At 32.3% G+C, this 23,619-nt stretch overlaps 1 protein-coding gene across 5 annotated transcripts; it reads right to left on the bottom strand.

Moving 5' to 3' along the window:
• Positions 1–10,002: 10,002 nt before the first annotated feature.
• LOC101251575 (nuclear transcription factor Y subunit B-10-like) lies at positions 10,003–23,159 on the bottom strand. 5 transcript variants are annotated; one of them, XR_011220695.1, is made up of 6 exons: positions 22,734–23,157; positions 20,208–20,337; positions 19,692–19,775; positions 19,512–19,575; positions 12,356–12,405; positions 10,003–10,359 (listed from the first exon to the last, which is right to left on the bottom strand). XR_011220695.1 is itself a non-coding variant. In XM_069297143.1 (5 exons), exons 1-4 carry the CDS (start codon positions 22,952–22,954, stop codon positions 19,519–19,521), a joined length of 492 nt encoding a protein of 163 aa, XP_069153244.1. In that variant the 5' UTR covers positions 22,955–23,159; the 3' UTR covers positions 10,003–10,359; positions 19,512–19,518. The 5 variants fall into 5 exon arrangements, 2 of the variants coding, with proteins under 2 accessions (XP_069153244.1, XP_069153243.1); XR_011220694.1 differs by lacking the exon at positions 10,003–10,359 and adding an exon at positions 10,437–10,768; XR_011220696.1 differs by lacking the exon at positions 10,003–10,359 and adding an exon at positions 10,437–10,763.
• Between the last annotated feature and the right edge of the window lie 460 nt (positions 23,160–23,619).

The raw sequence follows: 23,619 nt of genomic DNA, 5'->3' as shown, positions 1-23,619 counted from the left end.
GAGTATATAGCCTAAAAACAACTAAAAAATATGTAGTAAACATAAAGAACCGAAACCACAAGTGACCAATCAAAACCTATTATTATGAAATTTAGAAATCTCCTTTAAGAAGAAATATGTAGGCTAGTTTTCAATCAAACTATTATGAGTCATTTTGTGAAGTATATTAGAAGAAGTAACACGTGTATTAACTTTGTATATTAATAGTATCTTATTTGATATGCATTTTTAATTTATAAACATTAATTATATATTTAATTGAGTATTGAGGAGTGTAATGCTAATATAGAAAATCAACAATATTGAAAATGCAGGGGAATTTAATGCATGTATTAGTATAGTTAAAGACCAATTGCCTCCTACAATTCTTTTTATCTTTTTCACCATATTTATGGAGGCTATTTTCAAAATAAATATATATTTTTAAAAAGAAATACGTAATACATGTTTAATACACTAAATTAAATAATATATAATAAAAACGTATATATAAATAATATAAATTATTTAATATTATTCTTATACACCATACTAAATGATATAACCCGAAAGAAATTAAAAGAATGATGTGAGTAAAGATGGAGTGGATAGTGATAGTGTTTGTGGGTGCAGACTAGACAGAGTGACAGTGGAGAGGAATAATGGAGCATGGTATAGTGGCAATTAGGAGGAGGCCTCACAAAGGGGTCATTTTGTGCTAGCTGGATACCCTCTTCCTCTTAGTTGGCATTCATTTTTACTCATACCTTTTTCAAAGTTGCATCTTTTATTTTAATACAGAAAAAATATTTTTTAAGTTAATGTAAATTATTAGTTTCGTTTTTGAATTATTAATAATTTTAATAATATGTTTTTATTTAATTAACTAAATTTACATCTGATTTGTCATATGACATAGCAAGCGATTTCAAACTGTTATAGAAGCATAAAAACTTTTACAAATAAAAAGCTGAAAGAAGTGTTTTAAAATACTTGTAAACTTGACGAGAATTTAGGGATGTATTTCAATTATGTTACAAGATTAAAAGTGTAATTAAATTCAGTTAATAAAAAAAAATATTACCAATAATTTAAAGACATGATTAAGAAAACGAATGATTCAAGTTCAAGTACTGGCAAGAGAGATTGGAAGAACGAATCGATGATCTCATGCTTCCCCAATATCTTAACATTCTACAGATCAGATGAAACTAATAATTTTCTTTAAATCTAGAACTGTTTTTAATATTTCTCTAAAAATAAATTGAATAATTAACATCTCATTTGAGTCAGTGTATAAACTCGCTTGCATTATCATAATAGTATAATGGATATCGTCCGACTTTTATATTTTTAATCGGAGATTTTGGATTCGGAGCGAAGGTATTCAGGAGGATAGAGCTGTCAAAGCTCGTGCTAGCAAGAAATGATGGTCACGTCGTGGACAGGTGTGGGAATATTAAAACGAATTTCTACTCAAAAAAATAAGAGTGTATTTATTTTTATATTTTAATAAAATAAAACTAAAATTACGGTCATCACGTGCAGCTGACGAGACCTTTGCCCAGTACTGGTCACGTGCCTTACAGAAGCACTTCTCCCTCAACACTCATCTCTATGCTGTTTTTTAGAGTTTCATTTGATTTTATCAACTAGGCGTTTTGGATATGTAATTATATACTGTAATATGAAATTATCATTTGATATGTGATATTACATTGATTTCATTTAGTGTTGTTATATTATGAGATCAAATTTTAAATTCTTAAAAATTTTATGATTTGAGAATTTTGAATGATGATTTGAGATTTTTTAAATATAAAAATTGATTTGCAAGTCTCAACTTATTTTTATAAGAATAACCCATATGTATACTTACTAATAATTAATTTCATGTGTAAATAAAATTTATAATTTATATCATTAGTTTTTTAGCTATTTTTATCTCATATAATAATTATTTTCACTAACATAGAATTTATTACTACTTCAAATCAATTTCTTCTTTACGATTTATATTCACTAAGTTCATTATTTTTTTTTTTACAAAATTTATTTACAAATCAAATTGACCAACAAATGACTCAAAGTAGCAGTGTTGATTTGCCTTCTTAGTCATACATATGAGCGAGAAATACAAATTCAGCGTAAAAAGATTGATCACATTATGTGGAGGACTATATTAATTAAAATAATACACCACAACTTATATATGTTTAATTTTATTTTTATTGAATTAAAAGTTGATCAATAAATATTGTATTTTTTAGGAATTTCTTTATGATAAGAGCATTATGAGATTTTATTAACTTTCGCTTATTAGGTAAAATTGTATAAATAATTGGAACATTTTTATATAGTTTTACAACTTATGAAATTTTTATGTTTATGAGAAAACATACTAACATAAAAAGTCTAAATAACATTTTCAAACAAAACTTTAATTTCGTCTCATGATTACATATCATGATTTCATATTGCATGGCCAAATAGACCATAAGATTAATATATTTATATTTTTTATTTACATTTGAATATAAAGATAATATTTTTATATTTAAAACTACAAAGTTATTAAGATGATTTATTTTTTATATTTAAGTACCCATAATTTATTTATTTTAACATTAAACATAACAAAATACATTAATTCAAATAAAGAATAGTTATATATTAGAAAAAACATGAATTTAATATGATATAATTATTATTGGGAAAAGCCTCTGATATACCTTGAACTTTGTTATTTAGAGTCGATATACCCCTTGTTATGAAAGTAATTCATATATACTTCTACTTATAAACAAATGACTCACATATATCATTTTCCTCTAATGGATATGAAAAAAAAAATTAATCTAATTTTTTATTATCTTTTTCTAAAAAATATAATCCCATATGAGTAAATTTTATCCTTATCAAACATATTTTTTTTGACTTTTTTTTAATTTCAATGACTAATTTAGAATTATTATTTTGATAATCAAATTTATTTATGTTTCACTAATATTCTTGTAAAATTTATTGTAGATGACTAAATTTTTTTATTCGAATACAAAAATCAAATTACAATATAATTTTTTTTCTTTAAACTAAGGAATGAAAAAACAAAAAAGAATAAGAACTCAAATAATTATAATAAAAGAAGTCAAAAAATAATTTATCTATGAAAAAAATTAAAATATACCTTGAACTTTGATAGAAGAATCATATATACCCCTAAATAATTTTTTAAAAAATTAAAAGTAAAAAATATAAATTTAAAACTTTTTAACTTCCGCTAAATGAAGGGTATATGTGATCTCATTTTGTAACGGTACGGATATATGTGAGCTGTTTGTATAACGGTAAGGACATATATGAGTCACTTTTATAATGAGGGATATATCAGCTCCAAATGATATATATATTTATGTTTGCTATTGATGATTATAGAGTACTTATGGATCAATTCAATCTGATTTATATTTTATTGATTTGTTTTCTCGTTTATCGGTTGTAAACATGTTAAATCAATAAGATAATTGCGATCAAATTTTGGTGAATCGGCTTACGATCCTTAACTATTCAATTTTTTGTTTAATCAATAAAAAATGTTACTTTAATTTTTTTTCCCCTTTCTCTTGTTTCCACTAGTTGATATATATAGCTTTCACAGGGTATTTATTGCTAAAACAAACATTTTGAACTAATAAATACAAGGATAAGAAATAGATGGATTATTTATGATACTAGATAAAACTACTAAAAAGACGTATTGTGAATGACTTGTGTAAACTTGTACTTTTAAGACACAAATTCATTTACTTCTTTCCAGCTATCTTTTTAGTGTCAATAGTGCTTATTAATTTCAAATCAAAGTAGAAATCTGAAAAAGCCCAGGAAATATTTTTTTGCCATTTAAATAATGAGAAAATATAAAAAAGAATAGCAAAAATAATAGATATAATAAGCTCTTTAGTTATAGTTTTCGTAAATGTACCCTATAGCTATAGTTTCATTTGCAATGAAGGTTGTCGTTTATGCATTTCACTTGCCCGTTTGTATATTTTTCTTGCAAATATAAGTATATACAAATGGAGGCTGCATTTATATTTCACTTGTGAATATATAGATAGGGTAAATATATATAAATTTTGCATTTATACATTAGAAAATTTTCAGATTTTGTTCGTATATTTCACTTGCTAATATAATAAAGTAATTTATCATGTGATTTTTTCATAAATCATAAATAAATAGTTAGTGTAAGCATATACAATTTTGAATTTATACAATCAAAAATCAAATTATACATATTTTAAATTTATACAATTAGGAAACAAAATAATAAAATTTAACCACAAATTAAAAAAAAAAAAACTGCAACTATATTACATAATATAGTTTAGAAGTTCTCTATTTAGTGTATTTTTTTCTGTACTTAAATGATCTTATCAGGATACCAATTTAATCATTAACTAAAACTTAAAAGTTGAAATCGAATTGATAGTTCAATAGTTAATAACTCGTTACAAAAATTAATTCAATAACTCAATATTAATAACATTTTTTTAATTTAATTTATTGGTAATTTGCATACCATTATGGTAGAAATTATTTGTAGTGGTACGGTGCAAGCGACTTATAATGGTGGTAATGATACTTGCGGTGAAGGAGATGATTAATGTTATATTAATTGACTTGATAGTGATCGTTGATAGTGATGATGATAATTAGAACGGTAAAGTTAATTGATGCAATTAATAGTTAAAGATGTTGGTGGTGGTGCTGGCTAAAAGATGTGTGGTAATTTATGGTGATGTTTAATAGTAGTTGCCGGTGATGCTAGTTGTGATGATAAAGGTAATTAGTAGTAAAAATTGATCGTATTAATGATAGGGATTTATAATAATGATGGAGGTGCGAATAATTTGGAGCTCACATTGAAGCTCTGACTAAATTCGGATCGTATTCTGCAGAGCCCGTTTGAAGATGACGCTCCCAATAAGATTTTCTCCATATTCAGAACACAAACTTAAGAACTTTGGTTAAGGACAAAACACTCCTACCAATACACCATCATAATGTCAATAGATAATTATAATGAAGAATACAATATGTATGGTAGTGACTTACCATTGTGGTTGCATTATCTAAAAATGTTTTGTTTGTAGTTTAATTATAAAATCAAATGACATCTGTGAGACAGTTTCAAGCTAGATGTGGGTGTTTGAATAAATGGACTTACATTATTTAATATTTATTCCTCTTGCTCAACTCACACATGATTCAATACTCTCCTTTCAAGTAATTCGGATCACCCAAAGATCTCTAAAATCTCGTCTACAATATTTAAACATGTAAGTTTGGATTATACAAAAATAAGGGTGGATCTAATAACACTAAAAGGAGTGTCGTGAGACACGACTTCATCAAAAGAAAAATTATTAAATACATATATATATATATATAATTAAAAGATAGCAGAAGAACTATTACAATAATGTTGTGATAAGTTAATTTGATACAAAAGTATATGCCGTGCGGTTGGTAAGTGAAGCTTACCATTCGAGGGCCCTGAGTTTGAATCCAGACAAACTTATATTTTTTATTTATTTTTTCCTTTGTTTTTTCTTTTCTTTTTTTGCCTTTTATTTCTTCTTCTTCTTCTTTATTTTTTTCCTATTGTTTTTCTTTTCTTCTTTTTCCTTTTATGTATACTGAGATTATATTTTTTTAACAAAATTATCCAGAAATAGTTAATTTTTTGGAAAAGATGTAATCCCCCTTATACGAAAGGGGACACCGCTTGTAAAAAATTTCTACGTACACCATTATATACAAAGAACCATCTCTACATTTAAATACATTCGATCATTCATGAATTAACATGTAATAAATGCAATATAATAAATAAATTTGTTCCACTCACATAACCAACACAAAAAGAAAAATTAAACATGTATCATGCATGGTATTGAGGGGTGGATCCACACATACTCTATCAGGTGCTCGAGCACCCATTTTCCTTTGACAAATACATTACATATGTATATAAAAAATATTGAGAATTGATATGATGTTTTCGTGAGCACCCATTAACCAAAATGGATGATCGGTACTTTGGTTCTTAAGCTAAAGTTAAAGTATGCGTGAATACCCTTGAGTGCGAGGGTTTGAATCCTTGTACAGTCAATTTTTTTAAAAATATTCATCTACAAGATTATTAATATGTTTGAAGAAATGTCTCTTTGTGTGGGAAAATGGTCGAACTATGGGTGGTGATTGGCTGTGTTGTTTGAAGATATAGGTTTGCATTGTAGTTTGGAGGCTGAACCCATTAGTGACCATCTAAAGATGACATCAATTTTCACTAAGACATTTTAACTAGGCTTTGTTTATTTTAGACAATTTATGTCGATGGGTTCAACCTAGTTTGGAGGAAGGTATTGAAGGATGTAACGACTGGATTCCTTCGTTATAGAAAAGTCAATGGAAAAAATTTTAGGGGTCAAAAAACTCTTTGATAGTATTTGAATTTTTCCCAACCTAATCCAAATCTGGACAAAATCGGAGTCTTTAAGGTGTGGAAAATCTGATAACAATCGGGTGAATCGTTTATGATTTTGATTTCTTGAGTAGTTAGATAACTCGTTAAGTAATTCGTACGAACTTTAGAAATAGAATTTGGGTGAGTAGAACTCCCGTAATCGAACTTAAAGTACAGGGTTTTTTTTATAGAGCATCGTGGGTTAGAAGTGTGTTGTGAAATGAGGATTTTGGAATTTTTTAAAAAGTTCTCTGTTTCGTTTTGGCCATTTTGGCGCTAGGTTAGGCCTCTCTAGCAGGGCCTCTACAATGGGAAAGAGGAACTGTGGCGGGTACGACGAGACTTAATATCGTAGGTGAAAGACGAATGACTCATTGGTTCGAGAATGCCTCAATGGCGGGGATTTGGGTCGCTTTGGCGTCGCCACTACAACAGATGAGGGTCGTTGTGGCGGTCTAGGCGCGACTTAATATCGTTAATAAATTTCTAAACGATCTTATTTGACATTTTTTGACTTTTTGAGCTAAGTGACGAATCCCAGACGACTCCTACTCATTTTCACCATCCTTGAGGCTAAATGTAAGTTTTTCACTCCCCAAATCCGTTTTTTGATCCGTAGAATGCAATAGAATAGATTAATGATGATGGTGAATGGTTTTGATATAGATTCTACGGTAGATGAATAACCCTAAATTGGCTGATTGACATCATGGGTTTGACCTAGGGTTCATAAAATTCTTATAGTTTTGGGTAATTAACGATTGTTTGTTGATTCCCGTCTTATTTTGCTTGTTTGTAGACCAAGAACAAGCGAAACGAATTCGAAAATGAAATGATCAAGTTTCTAGGGTTTAAAGCATGTTTCGAGGTAGGTTATAGTTGTAATTCTATGATTCTGTGATGTATTCTTGTTATTACTTCATTATGATGCAGGTATGTGTACGGATGGTGCATTGTTGATTCACACTTGTTGTAAATGACCATGACTCACTTGAATGTATGACTTGGAAGTATACTTGTATTTGTGATTGTGGTGTGATGGATTGGATTGCCACGTTTCGGCATAACTACATGAGATCGGATTGTCACGTTCAAGCATAAAATGTAATCGAATTGTCACGTTTCGATATAAAAATGGATCGAATTGCCACATTCTGGCATAACTTTGGGATTGGGTACCTCTTTCCGATGCACTAATAGTTTGGTTTTGGGTTCCATGAGAGGACCAACTATTTGTGATAAATGTAAAATTTTGAAGCATATAATATTCAATATTATACATGTTCGATATATTACATGATTATATTGTTGTAATTAACTTGTTCATGTTGCACTTAGATTGATAGCCATGTGATCATACTAATACTGATAATGCACTTGCTCTTATTTTTGTTGAGTACAGGACATTTTTCGATAACTATTGGCGTACCTCGCTTAGAAGATCTGTGATCATTACTTCCAAATTCAAGGTGAGCTAGCATCTTTCGGGCTGCCATGGAATTTCCTTTAGTCTACATCCACCATTTTTGATTTTCGGACTTAGACATTACTCTAGCTTGTTGTTTAGCTCATTAGATTGGGGTTGCATCCATTCTTGTTTTAAACTTTATTATCATTTAATAGTTTTGGTACATTGACTTTCAGGTTCTAGATTGTTTACTTCCGTATTTGTTTAATTAGTTTTTTAGAATCCTTGTTGAAGTTTATAAAAATTTCTTAATTAATTTATTTAACTTGCTTCTGTAACTTAAATGCATTAGTTATTAATTTAGTTGCTTGAGTTTTAATTGTAATAGTGATTCTCCCACCAGAAGGTTAGTGTGGGCGTCAATTACGACAATTTAAACCGTAACAAAAGAACCATCAATAGAGAAAGATGTGAAAGATATGAGTGAAACTTCTCTAAGTCAAGTCATGTTGTAAAATAAATCATCCTTGTAATGTGCAAGATGGGGTCGGTGATATATCTACAGAACTTGGAGACGTGGCAGCCACAATAAGTAAGATAGCTTGTACTTGATTAGATGTGACAATGTTATAGGAAGAAATTATGACTATTGAAGGGAAAGGGCAGCTTAATGCCATTAAAAATGAGATATCTATCTTAGACCCTCAAATTTGAAAGATTCAATTTTTTTAGTAATAATAAAATTATTATAAACCTTTATCAATAAAAAAAATTGTTATATCTTTTAATTTATTTTGATATATTAAAAAAAAATTCTTTTTTATTAATTTTTAAATTTAACTTTCACATAATATGTCTGATACCATAAGATTAAAAAAATATTTTGATATATATATATATATATATATATATATATATATATATATATATATATATAAAAATAAAGTTTTTCGTTAAACGAAAAAAATAACTTTACATGTTGTAAATAAAAAATAAAAAATAATAAAAAAGTTAGACCTCCAATTTATTTTTGATTTTATGCCACTAATGGAAGATAATGAGGAAGAGTTCTTAGCTGATGCTTTTGATCATTTGGTGTAAAATGATTCTTAAGTTAAGATATTCATGATGAAAAATTAAAATCTCCGTAATTGTTATTGGAACGATCCAATCTGCAACATAAGTAAATAGAATACACATGTATCGAAACTCGAAAGAACATCTTCTATTATTCATCACTGCGCAAACGGGATTATACTTTTATTTGCTTAAATTCAAATTTTGCATGTCTAAGCGAGTGCTGTTTTACCGGTTGACCATTTATTAGTTTCTTTGTTTAATGACTTTATTAGTTCAAGTAATATACCTTATTGAACTATCAAAAAATATTCAGAATTATATTATTAGATTTGGGGTGGGTGTGGCGAATCATAAGAAAGCATCATAATTTCGTGGGACAGAGCATAAGAAATATTTTCTTAAAAAGTCTTTCTAACTTACCAATTATATATGGAAAAATAAGCCAAAAGAAAAAACTCATTTTTAAGAAAAATATTTTCTTTTTCATTGAACACTTATAATATATTTATAATAAAGTTTTAATACACGAGAAAAATTTATAAAAATCACACTTTAATATATTCTTATACATTGTGTCACTTTTTTTTTCCCAAACAAGCATAGAATATTATAAGAAAAAACTGTTTAAATATACATGCTATTTTATCATAATCTCTAAGATTACCCATCATTTAAAAAGAAATATTCAAAAATCTCTCCTTGGATACATCATTCTCCTTTCGCTGATACATCTCAATTCCGTTGTCGAATATATCCCTCCCTTCTGGGATACATTCCTCACCTATGTATCAAGGTGTGTGTTGATGTATATGAATGTCCTATCCTTTCTAATACATCCCTTCTCTCTTGGTTACACCTCTCACATATATATTCAGAAATCCCTTCTCTCTTGGTTACATCTCTCACATATATATTCAGAAGTCCAGTGATGTATCCGTTAGTCTAGTGATATTTCAAAATTTCTAAAAGGGATTTTTGTAATTTGAAAAAGAGTACAGGAAAATAATGTAACTAGCTCTTAACTCCAAATAAGAAGTACTTCTTTTGTCCCGTTTAATATAGCACACTTTCTTTTTTAATCTGTCTCGAAATATAATGTAAAAAAAAATTAACTTCAAAGTTTTGCTTTTACCTACAATGAAATGAGGTATAGACACAAATACAACGAGATAGAAGGAGACAACTGATTAGCAGAAACAATTTTGTCTGAAGCTGCCTATACTTATCAGTCTGCCTTTTTTTAAAAAAAAATAGATACATGTTAAACAGGAGCGACGAAATAGGGTACCCGGTGAAACTTTCTGTTGCATTTCCGGTCTGAGGTTACCATGGGCCTGATAGTCCATGACTAATACGGTACCTGGCACAAACAAGAATTTTCCCAATTTTGAGCAAGACATATGGACTAGTCAGGCGCAAACAGTAGAAACTAGAAAATCCATATAACATTCTCTTTTTTTTTTTGGAAAATCAATATCAAAAAACACTAGAAGAATAGAACAGATCCAAATGTTTGGGCACTTAGGTGCTGTACAAACTATAATAGATGGTTTGTTCCAAGTGACATTCAAAACCAAATGGTATGTACAGAGCGGAAGAGAATTAAAATCAAAGTATAGCAAACAAATATATTTGCAGAAATTAGTAGGAATCCTTTAGGCGTCTAGTCCTCTCAAACAAGTACCAACAATGTTGTTGACAGTTTAACACAGATATCAGCAAGAAGAGAAACCCTGGCATCTTGTACCAGCAAAAGACTAACCACTGTTCTGCAAAATGACAAGAAAGGATTTGTGTCAAACTTTCAGACCATGCATCTCAATTTGACACTCTTAGAATGCAATAACCTGAAGTTCCTCTCAGCAAAACGAAATGTTCTCATTTTTTCCTTTCTCTCAAAGATACTGATTTCCTAATTTCTTATCAGTTTCCAAATAAATCACATTTAGACAGCCTTTTCTTAAAAACACTTTCAGAGCACGTTAGAAAGAACCATAAACTGACAAGTATTTACACAACCTACTCTTAGTCCTGCAATCACAATTGGGACTCTCCATAACCCTCAGTTCCACACAAGAATCCAACATCACTTCTCGGCCTGTCATTAAAGTACATGAATAACCAGTTCGAAGTTGGCGCAGAGGGTGATATATTTAAGGTCAAGTTTGTGTTTGTGCATGATGGTAAGATCTGGTTATGATTAAGGACAAAATATAATCAAGCTTGGCAGGTTAAGGTGGTTTATTATGGAAAAATTGGGTACCACTACAATGTTGGTTTTGCTCTTTTTACTTCTGGGAAAAGTAATCTAATAAGGTGAAAATTTTACGTCACCAAACATAGAGGGGGAGGGGGGAGTTCGGAAAACTTGACACAGTTAAAATTAAAAAATTCACATAAAGAAGATATGGAGTAGAAGTGGTTTACGATTGCACTAAGTGTGGGCAAGCATGTCACAGAACAAATACAGGCAAGCTTGATGCTATGATGGCAAGCATCGGTTTTTTTTTTGGTTGAATATATAGGCAGCCTCCTAATTGCCAATTTTATTTTTTCATTTTGACAGCTAAATGAAAAACTTCTCAGCGATGTGTTTTTCTCTGTAAAAAGAGCAAGACCAGTAAGAAAAACACATCACTGAGAAACAAACGCCAAAAAGAAAAAGAGAAACAATGACGAAAATCGATAGATTCTCTTATCATGGGCACTCAACAAGCATTGTGTCGCCACTGTAGTCCCTCACTAGGAAAGTGCTTTAATGGCCATGTCCACTGGTTCATTCCCTCACAACACCACCTCTATCACAGCTTACAATTGTCCTCCGTCGATGACTATAGACGCCCATTAGGTCCTTGGGCCTAGATAATCTATCTTTTGCCTCTGAAATTGTTCTAAAATTTTGAGAATTTCATGGGTTACTGGAGAAAGAACTTGCATGGGTTTCTTATGGACATGAACTTAAATGGTGAAGGTGTGGGCTTTCATTCGGTTTCAGTTTGGGCTTGGGCTTGGGCTTTGCGGTGGTGCCAATGCCGCAAAGTGGAGGAGGAGCTGGGTGGGACAGTAATAGAGGTAGTTTACATGGCGGTGGATGTGGCATAGTGACGGTGGATTGGAGGCCATTTGCAGCGGCTACAGCGGTCGAGATACAGTGGAAAATTAGTAGATTGAAGAAAAAATTTGAAAAATGCCTTGTCAAAAAAATAAATAAATTGAAAAATGAATTTGCACACTCTCATAAGTGGTGTCACACTGTACCAAGTAAGAAATTTGTCTTCACTTCAAGTGCTCAGTAGGTACTTTACTTGGCTTAAGTGTAAAAATGGAGAGCAAAAAAAACAAGTTTAAGGGGTCACCTATGTATTCAGCTTTTTTTTGGGTATGCATCCAAAGTTCTTTGTTCATCCTACATGAACAAATAAATAAGTGTGATTAGAAACTGAATAAGCTACAAGGAGAAATATGCCAATTTGAATAATCTAAGAGCAATCGAGCCTCAAGAGTGCCATAACATGCTGAGTTGCTGACATTCATGTAACTGTAAAAATTACAAAAGAAACACAAGTGCCAAGAACAATTGAAGTCCATTGGAGCTATGTTTCTTGGACCCTTCAAAATCCTTGACACATCCATGATCGATTTGGTTGTGGGTGTAGCCATGTAGGTGTGGGATCCACATCAAATTCAATCAACTTAACTTGAGTGTTTTGACTGCATTTATAATCAAGAAGTATAGATCGATCTGGTATTTAGTTTATTTTTTGGGTTTATATTCATATATATAGCTATATAAAATAAGATAAAATTTTGGTATTACAGGAGATATCTTATAAATAAGATAATAGATATCTCGGATCCGTACCCTGAATCCTAAAATTTATATGATAAAAAATCCAACCTTCAGATCCACACTTGTATCGCATACCCATACCCGGCTCCGAGCAAGTGTTTGAGAAGAGCCTAAATGCAACCTATGTGGCATTGTTCCCCAAGAAGGTGGGAGTTGTGGAACTGAGAGATTTCAGACCTATAAGTTTGATAGGTGGAATATACAAGATCATTTGCTAAGATACTAGCACAAAGGTTAAAGAAAGTGATCAGTGAGCTTGTTATTAAACACCAGATGGCCTTCATAAAAGGTAGGCAGATTATTGATGCAGCACTTATAGCAAGTGAGTGTGTGGACATCAGAGTTAAAGGAGATGATCCAGGAATTATGAGCAAGCTGGACATAGAGAAGGCTTACGATCATGTCAATTGGGATTCCTTATCAGGATTCTAAAACAAATGGGTTTTGGGGAGAAATAGCTGAATTGGATCGATTATTGCATAAAAACTGTTAGGTTTTCCAATTAGTGAATGGAGAACCTGCTGGTTTTTTCCCATCCGAAAGGGGTTTAAGGCAGGGAGACCCACTCTCTCCTTTCTTTTCATCCAAGCGATGGAGGGCTACAATAGTATGATGAGAGTAGCTACCCAAAACAATTGGTTAAAAGGCTTCAAGGTCCGCAACTCTTGAGGAAGGGAAATGCAGATTTGTCATCTGATTTATGCAGATGACACAATTACTTCCAGTGAAGCCAAGGCTGAACAGGTTGCCTTTATAAGAGTGACTCTGGTGGTTTTTGAAGCAGTCTCGGGTTTATCTATAAATTGGAGGAAAAGCAGCATCTTTCCAATTAAAGAAGTTCCTCAACTTCAGAGCCTGGCAAGGATATTGGGTGTAAAGTAGAACAGCTTCCCACTACTTACTTGGGCATGCCATTGGGGCACAATCACAAGGAGCTAGAAATTTGGGGCGGCATAATTGAAAAGACAGAGAAGAAATTGGCCAATTGGAAAGCTCAGTATATCTCTTTGGGAGGGAGAGTCACTTCAGTAAACTCTGTGTTGGACTCTCTTCCAACTTATGTTATGTCTTTATTCCCTATGCCTGCCAAAGTGGAAGAAAGACTTGACAAACTGAGAACAGATTTCTTGTGGAAGGCAATAAAGAAGGGAAGGGTTTGCATATAGTCAAGTAGCAGACTGCACAGTTACATAAACAATCTTGCACAGTTACATAAGCAATCTGGTGGACTTAGAATCAGAAACTTGGGGTTGCAGAAAAGATGTCTCTTGTCAAAATGGCAATGGAGGTTCAACACTAAGGAAGAAGCACTATGGAGGGAGGTGATAGTCAACAAGTACGGGTTGAATGGAAATTGGGTCTCCAACTCTGTGAATAGCAGTTATGGGGTGTCAGTTTGGAGAACAATAAGAAATTTGTGGACGATCTAAGTAGAAACATAGTCTACACGGTGGGAAACGGGACGAGAATCCTATTCTGGAAAGAGAATTAGAATGGAAATGAGACACTGATAATATTATTTCCTGACCTATTCTCCTTGTGTACAAATCCGGACGAAACAGTGGCTGGGGTTTGGTCTATTTATGGATGGAATATTGTGTTTAGAAGGCATTTAAATGACTTACATGTTCTCAATGGGTTATCGGCAGAAAAAGATTCTATCATATGGAAACACTCAAGAGATGGTAGCCTTTCTGTTAACAAGCTATATATTAAGGAGGTGAAGGAGCATCCAGGTGGTAAGCTTGGCCCCTGGAAGCAGATTTGGAGGAACAAGGTGCCAACCAAGGTAAAGTGTTTCTCTTGGTTGGTTGCCAGAAGAGCATGCTCCACACATGAGAAATTGAAAAGGAGGGGTTTCTATGTTGCCTCTTAGTGCTCTCTCTGTAATGAGACTGAGGAAACCAACAACCATTTGTTCCTCCATTGCGAAGTGACAACACAATTGTGGTACATTTTTTTGGGACTAGCACATACAAAATGGTTTATGCCTGAGCATACAACAGATCTACTTAGTTGTTGGATCAACAGAGGGGGGAGAAAATCTAAGAAAAAGTGGAGTATAATAACATCATGCATTTGGCGGTGTATTTGGAAAGAAAGAAATAGCAGATGTTATGATAGCAAAGCTAATCCAATAGAGAAAGTAAAATGGAACTCTGCTTGACTACTTTTTATTTTTAGTGTAAAGAGGAAGGAATAGAAGAAGCTGCACAAATTTTGGATTTTATAGGCACTTTGTAATCTATTAGCATCACCTTTGTTTTTTCTCCTGTGGGAAACTAATTATTGAAGGTCTCCAACATATCCTTGATGCTGATGTATACAACATTATCTTTATCAATTTTTTTTTTAGATAAACTCAGAAGAGACTTCCTTTGGAAAAAAGGCAAAGAAGTAAAGGGCTCCATCATTGTATTCAAAAGGAAGTTTCTTCTGAGTTTATCGAATCTTTTTTTTTCTGATAAAGATAATATTGTATTCATCAGCATTAAGGATATGTTGGAGACCTCCAAAAATTAGTTTCCAACAAGAGAAAAAAACAAAAGGCTAATAAATTACAAAGTGCCTATAAAATCTAAAATTTGTGCAGCTTCTTTTATCCCTTCCTCTTTGCACCAAAAATAAGAAGTAGTCAAGCAGTTCTATTTGACTTTCTATTGAATTAGCTTTGTTATCATAGCATATGTTATTTCATTCTTTCCAAATACACCACCAGATGCTTGATGGCATTATACTCCACCACTTTTTCTTAGATTTTCTTCCCCCTCTGTTGATCCAGCAACCAAGTAGTTTTGTTGTATGCTCAGGCATTCTGTATGTGTAAAACAAAAAAAAAGGTTCCACAATTGTGTTGTGACTTTGCAACGGAGGAACAAATGGTTGTTGGTTTCCTAGTCTCATTACAGAGAGAGCACCAAGAGGGAATATAGAAACCCCTCCTTTTCTATTTCTCATTGAAGAATACTACTTACCAATTGTCAAAAAAAAACTGACTCGTTCTTAATGGTTTTTCTCTCCATTTTAATTTCATGACATGAATAAAAAGTCAAAATACCGAGATAGCACCTTGAACTTGACAAAAACTTTCTTTTAGATGAGAGCGACCAACGGAACACCTGAAGTACGTGCAAATTGTGCCTATTGAACACAACAATGAGGGGTTGTTTGGTATATAGGATAACGAGAGTTAATCCCGGTATAAATTTTGAGTAACATTTAATTCCTTGTTTAGTTACGAAGTTTAGGATAACTTATCTCAAGGTTAATAATTAGTATGGGGATAAAGTTATCCCAATCTTTGGCTGGAATTGTAATTTCGAGATAAAATGACAAAGATATCTCTTTAAATACTTTTTATATATCACTTTTCACATTCATGTATATTCACATTATTTTTAATACCATGTACAATATGACATTCACAACCTTCACCACTTCTTATTGTTATGATAATTCTTTATATTTGTCTATTAGATAATTACATTGTACAAATATAATTTTTGTTTATGAATTTATTTGCCTAGTTCTAATGGTTACTTATATTTTGATTTCCCTACAGTTGAATTACATATATTTAATTGTATATTATTTTAGTCACTTGAAAGCTTGTATTTTGTACATCAATTAAAATGGAGTTAATTTTAATATGTTACTATTTAAGAGATATGCTCTCAAATGAAGCAATACAAATAATAAATACTCATTTACTTTAACTAACATAAGATGGAAGTTCTATTTAGCCTAAATAAGAAGAAAGATTTTATTTTAAAATACATTTTATACCATCATGAGAATGCACACACAAAAATATTTAAGTGAAATAAGATGAAAGTATTATTTTTAAGAATGAATAAGTAAAACTTGCAAAGAAATGTAAAAAACTAACAAAGTGAAGGTTATTTTTGTAAACAAACAACTTCTTCTTAAAATTTATGCAATGCACACTATTTTGAATATAACCAAACCATCAATAAGAAATAATCTCAGAATGAACAATCCCAACATAACTAATCCATCATTACTAATCACAGTATAACTTATCCCATCATAATTAATTTAATCATAACTTCAAACCAAATGACCCCTAACAGTCACCAAATGTGGGTGACATTGCCTTGTGCTTTTTTGAAAATGAGTTGGACACCGAGATACCACCAGCGATCGAAAATCATTGGACACTTCGGAAACTAAACTCTATACCAGATACTACAATACTTCCTTTTTGTTGAAGATACCACCCAAAAATAGTGAACTTACAACAACTAATCTGGCTTGATGCCTATCAATTGTAAATTGTCTAGCTAGACTCCACCAGAGATAGCAAAGCTTCAAAACTTAAAAACCTTTTCCGGCAAGTCAATATATTTTCTAGGTTTATTATGCCGAAGCTGGGTAATCCAGTTGAAGCCTATCGATTTCTGGCATAACAAGCTCTTTGGTTAAGTACCGGCCATTTACATAGGTTAAGAATGTCTTTGAAGAAAAGTTCAGGTATTTCCTTTATGTGTTTGTGATAAAATTGTAAGTATGTCATGTTTGCTCCTTAGTTGCATGTCAGGGTCTGATTTTCTGAAATTAATGTGTGAAAGATATACTCACAAGTTATGCTAAGAAACATTATGTTGGGATAAGTTATGCTAGGATTAGTTATGCTAGGATTATCTCTTATCCTGTCTCGTTTGTTATATTCAAAATGATATGCATCGCATATTTTCTAAGAACAAATTATTTGTTTATAGAAATACCCAGTTTTTTATATTTTCTTTGCAAGCTTTGGTAATTTATTCCTAAAAATAAAAATTTCATCTTATTTGACTTAATATTTTTGTGTGTTTATTTCCATGATTGTGCCGTATGTGTTCAAAAATAAAGTTCTCATCTTATTTTATTTATGAAATAAAAACTTCCATATTATTTAGCTTAAAAATAAAACTTTCATTTTATTATTTATGTCACTTCACTTAAACACATATCACTCTTAAACTGTAAAATATTAAAGTTAAACTTCATTTTAATTGATATATAAAATACAAAATTTCAAGTGACTAAAGGAATAATTAATTAAAAACATGTAATCTAGCAGTAGAGAAATCAAAATATGAATAAAGATAAAAATTGGTTAAATGAATACAGCATATAATATATTCATAAGTAAGAATTATATTTATAAAGTGTGAATTTTTAATGGAAAAATATGAAGAATCGTCATAAAGATAATGAGTAGTGAAGATTGTGAATGTTATTATGCATCATATCAAAAATGATGTGAATATACATGAATATGAAAACTAAAGAGTGATATACAAATAGGGTTTAAGGGGATACTTTTATCATTTTACCTAGTTTATCTCGGGATAAGTCATCTGATATTACTATTCCACCCAAAGATAGGGATAACTTATCCTAGTACTAATTACTAATCCTGGAATGGAGCTATGCCAAACTTTGAAACCAAATAAGGGATTATCAAGAGTACTCAACAATTATCAACAATTATCCCAGTATTAAGTTCCCTTATACATATCACCAAACGACCCCTTAGTAGTTTATCCATAAGATAGTTCATATAAAAACTAAGTGTTCTAGTAAATATCTAAATATATATAGAACATAAGCAAAACAAATACCTAATCAACATATACTTCTTCGCCATAGATTTCGTCAAAGCACCCACGATACATTTGACCAAATCAAATGTGTCGATCCCACATGGATACCAAATTGTGTAGGATTGACATGGTTGCGTGTATTTTGAAGGATCTCATCAACACAGCCTCGGATTGTAATTCTGAGATCGCGAATTAATGGGTACTCATTTCAAGGCTCACTAGTTGTAGGTAACACAAGTATGTGAAACATAAATAGACAATTAAGGATTCTTAATAATTTAAGCTTCCCTTGCTCATCCGGCCACTCGCTATTCCAACCCTTCCCGGCCCAAAAGCCCCTCAAAAGAAAAATAATTGAGCCGAGGGTCTTTCGGAAACAACCCCTCTACCCCCATAAGGGAGTGATAAGGTCAGCGTACACTCTACCCTCCCTAGACCCCACTTAGTGGGATTTTACTGGGTATGTTGTTGTTGTAATTTGCATATATTATCGGACTTGTGGAAACAGCAGTATTTTGGCTTCTTTGCAATATTTTACTTGAATATATAAGGGAGTTAATTGCTTCTTATTTCGACAATGACTTATTTCTATAAGTGTTGCATTAAGGCATACTGCAAAGATAGAGAGAATGCTTTGACAATCCATCAAAAACTCTATATTTTGGACATCATGGAAGGGAAGGACCAAAGCTAAGTTGAGGGAGTTCCAGCTACCATTTCTTCCATGAAGGCTAGTTTCTTAGTGAATCTGTTTGGCTGGAGCAATCATTGTAATGGAAATAAAATAATGTTAATCAGTTTTGGAAATTTGTTGGCTCTAGGTTTATTTATAAATGAGTCAATGTTACTTTCTAAAATGTAGCATCGACTGATGCAACAGAGCAACAAACTGTTTGTTGCCTGATATAGAAAATGTGTCACAAAACGCAAAAGAGATCCTGCTAAGTCATGACATGAGGGTTGAGTTTATTGAAGAGAAGCTGCCTGTAAAACATTTAAAGATGAAAAGCACATCATTAAAAAGACTTTTTGGGTACGAGAAAAACTTACTTAAAATTCATAATTGGGAGTTTCCATAGTCTAAGCCTTGTGCAAAAGAACCTTCATACATGAACTGTCAATTTCCACAAGAAGTATTGCGTGTCTTATTAGATAATATCCACGTAAGAACTACTAAATGGTGAAGCAAATGAGCTAAAGAAAGAACAAAATAAAATACAACCACCTTACCTGCGTATTGGACCCAAGCTGACATCCAACTACATCTTTTCTAACAGATGCATCACCAACCCTTGCAGATCCCTTGGCATCTCCCTGATATTAGTTTCAAATCACAATACAATTTTAATGAAAAATCAGAGATGCAGAAAATAAGGAAATCTATCTCAGTGATGTGGAGAACTGTGTACCTCCATCTACAACACCATTGATTGACCCATGCAACCCAGCAGAGAAAATTGTCCAGGAACCAAAGAAACAACATTTACTTAGTTGATTATGAGAAAAAACTCAATTGAACAAAACCTTAAAACAACAATAGTGCAGTCCATATAAACCAAAAATACACAGTGCAACATTAAGAAGATGGCAATTGGCAAATGCAATAGTCCATATATTCTTTTATCAATTTCCTCGCAAACCAAATAATGAGGAAGCCTAATAGAACATAAAATAAAGACAATAAAGCGGTTCATATGAGAAACCAGTCCCAAAACCACTAAGGGCGTGAAGAAGAGTTGCATTTACCTCTCTGTATCGAGTCAAATAGACCTTCAGTGGTTCAATGTAGTCCTCAAATCCCAAGGTAGCCAGGGCTGATAGTAAATCATCTCCGTTGATCGTCTTTCTCTTCTCTTTCTGACACTTGTCACTAGCTCTATAAAATAAAAGAGAACTCATTTGAAAAACAAGCAAGAAGAGTGGTTGTTACTTCCAAATGTCATCATTCTACTAAATCTCAGTATGTATACGTATGGAAGTCCACCCTCTGACAACAAACATTTGAAAATGTAACACATGTCTTCTACTTCTACACAAGTACCCACACATATATTTGGACTCGAACTTCCAAATACTGGCAACGTCTTTCCATATATTATTTATATAAAGACATCTAGATCAAATATACAACTTTTATTGAAACTGGTAAAACAACATCTAATGTAAACGTATATGATCCAGAAAAAGAAATAGCAGTAAAACAATACCATCCATAAGATATTAGCTACGTAGATACTTTTAAAGAAAGGTAAATATCATGTTCAAAATGACATTGCGTATGAGCTACGAGACCTAACAGTAAAAGGAAAATATTTGATCTCCCAAATTCTGATACACACACGACTCTGAACTCAGACTAGTGGAAAGCTAGCATGCCATGAATTTGATAGAATGGCATAATTAGGACATGTAACCTTGTCAAAGAAAGGTAAAATAGGAAAGAGGACTTGTATTTTTAGCGAAGGAACTGCAGTGCGAACATCTAAACAGGGATATAAACAACTAGGTATGGCATGATCACTTGAATAACAATGCACAGAGCAACTCAGCACAATCACAGGCAGAATTGCAGCACTGGATACCTTCTACTATTGGGGATATTTTCCTACGAAAAACAAAGAAATAAGGGTTTTCTTGACAATAGCCTTTTTTTTAACTCACAAACCGAAAAGCAAAAGCAGCTATTCAATTTGGGTCAACTATAATCCATTCTTAAAAAATGTCACAAGTACAAACAATAAAGTCTCTGACAATGCATTGCATTCCAAATTTTCTTAGTGAACATGGGGAAGAATTGTCACACACACCGTGTCGTTCTTTTTTATGGATTTGCCATCGAAAGTGGTTGATAACATGCTTCCATGCCCACCTTATTTCCATTTTATTTTTGCATTCCTCCCTCCGTACTTCTCCTCCATGTACTACTATTCTTGTCCTCCCCTTTTTACATGTTTGTCTTAAGGGCTTCATTAAAATGGCAGGTAACTCTACCCTACCTATCGTATTGTCAAGTCCTCTTTTCCCGTAATATTTCCACTCAAATAGATGTGTTTTCCCATATTAAGGACACCATGCATTTATGATTCCCTTGTCTACTAATTGTCAACACATCTTTCATTGTGCTCTTTTTCCCCGTACGGAGCAGAAGGTGACAACATGTCTATGATTATCCAGCCTCGTAAATGCCATGCCCAATTCAGCTTGATATTGCTAATCATTGAGGAGGTGGCAGGCATGAAAAATGAAAAGGGATTAAACAAACAATTACAGCAGCCAAGGAAGAGTGGGATGGAATCTCCAGTGGGGAGTTTTGGTTGTCATGTAATTCATGGAAGAGTCATAACCATATATCATAAAGTAAGCTATTACCTACCAACCTTTGTTAATTGCTATGGACTAAACACCAACAAGCAGTGTTCAGGGAAGCGTGAAGCGGTAAAAAGCGATAAGGCTATGCTTCACGCTTTAGGCGATGAAGCACTCGCTTTAAGCGATGAAGCGCACACATACTCATTCTAGTCTGTGAAGCGTAGAAGGCTCGCATCACTTCGCTTCATCGCTTTCCTGAACACTGCCAACAAAACATCCTATTGATGTTGAAAGAAATCTTTCTAAGGGTTATCTTTATCATGTATAAAAAATTTGGGAAAGGAAACACAAGCAACACCACGAAAAATTATAACTCTTAGAGACTCTTGAGCTAAAAAGGTATACGAAGTAGTTATCCATCTCCATACACATCAAAAACACAAAACAAAAATAAAATAGAAACTCTAAAATGGAACCATCTGTGCCTAAAGGAATTCCAATAAAATTTCTTGAAATGATAGACTACCAAAATTATAAACATCCATGCATAGAGTTTAAAACTTCAAAAGTTACCCAGTACAATGCCACAAAACCTCAATTGACATAGCGATCTTTAAGAATTAGTATAAACTTACTATAAAAATCACATTCCTCCATTTCAGAATGTACAATTGAACACTGAATACAGGTAAATAACACATTTCTATAATTCACTGAAGCAATACAGACAAAATAGTAACTCTAAATGGAACTGTATGTGTCTAAAAAGGAATTCCAACAAAATTTATTGACATGATAAATTAGAAATATTATAAACATCTGATTTAAAACTTCGAAACTTACCCAGTACAATGCCACAAAACCTCAGTTGATCTTTATGATTCAGTTATAAACTTACTATAAAATTCGCATTAGTGCATTTTAACATATAGAATCGAACCATGAAACGAAATAGAAGCTTACTCGCTAGTAATAAAACTGATGAACTCAGATACGCATTCCTGAACCGTGTCTTTAGAATCCTTAGCGATCTTCCCATTAGCAGGCAATGCCTTCTTCATTATGCGTCCAATATTAGCGATCGGTAGGTACCTATCCTGTTCTCGCAAGTTGGACTGAGGACTCGGGTCACCGCCACTCTCATGGCTTCCGCCGCCGCCTCCTGGACTTGCCGGCTCCGCCATTCTCAGTGTACCGGAACCCTAAATCTATGGATGATCGTAGGTAGAGGTTGATCAAACAGAATATTTTGTTAAGTTTTGTTTGACAAAGGAATTTGGCGGAAAATGGATGCTGAGCTTTAATGGCTTTCTGCGCTATACACAGATCCAACGGCAGGGACAGCCGTAAGAAGAACCTATTTTTACGCACAAGGCCTATACTTTTTTTTTTTCTCTACTTCATTTTATATATATATATATAAAATACATAAACATGTTCTTTAATTTAGTCTAGAATAATATGGATTAAATGATATCCATAAACTATTCGTTCCGCTCAAAACTATTCTTTCTGTCATACTATTGAGTCAAAATTATCTTTTTTATTAACAAAAGTTGTTAAATGCCACATGAATACCATATGAATGTCACATTGCATGCCAATAGTATTTCACTGTCACGTAGACTAAATATAAAGGGACAAAATACTCTTAAGTTATCCGAAATAGCTCATATTTACATTTAAACTATATTGCGGCTCAAAATTACCCTTCACGTCAAACTATTGAATCAAAAGTACCCTTCTTATGAACAGAAGTTGTTAAATGTCATGTGGATGTCACATTTCATGCTAATAAGGTTCCATAGCAACATAGACTAAATCCCTAAATCCTAATTACTTCCCCCCT

This window comes from Solanum lycopersicum, chromosome 4, assembly GCF_036512215.1.
Source record: "Solanum lycopersicum chromosome 4, SLM_r2.1".
NCBI classification, from domain to species: Eukaryota; Viridiplantae; Streptophyta; class Magnoliopsida; order Solanales; family Solanaceae; genus Solanum; species Solanum lycopersicum.
Note: the sequence above shows the minus strand (reverse complement) of the source record. Positions and strands in the feature narration are given on the sequence as shown.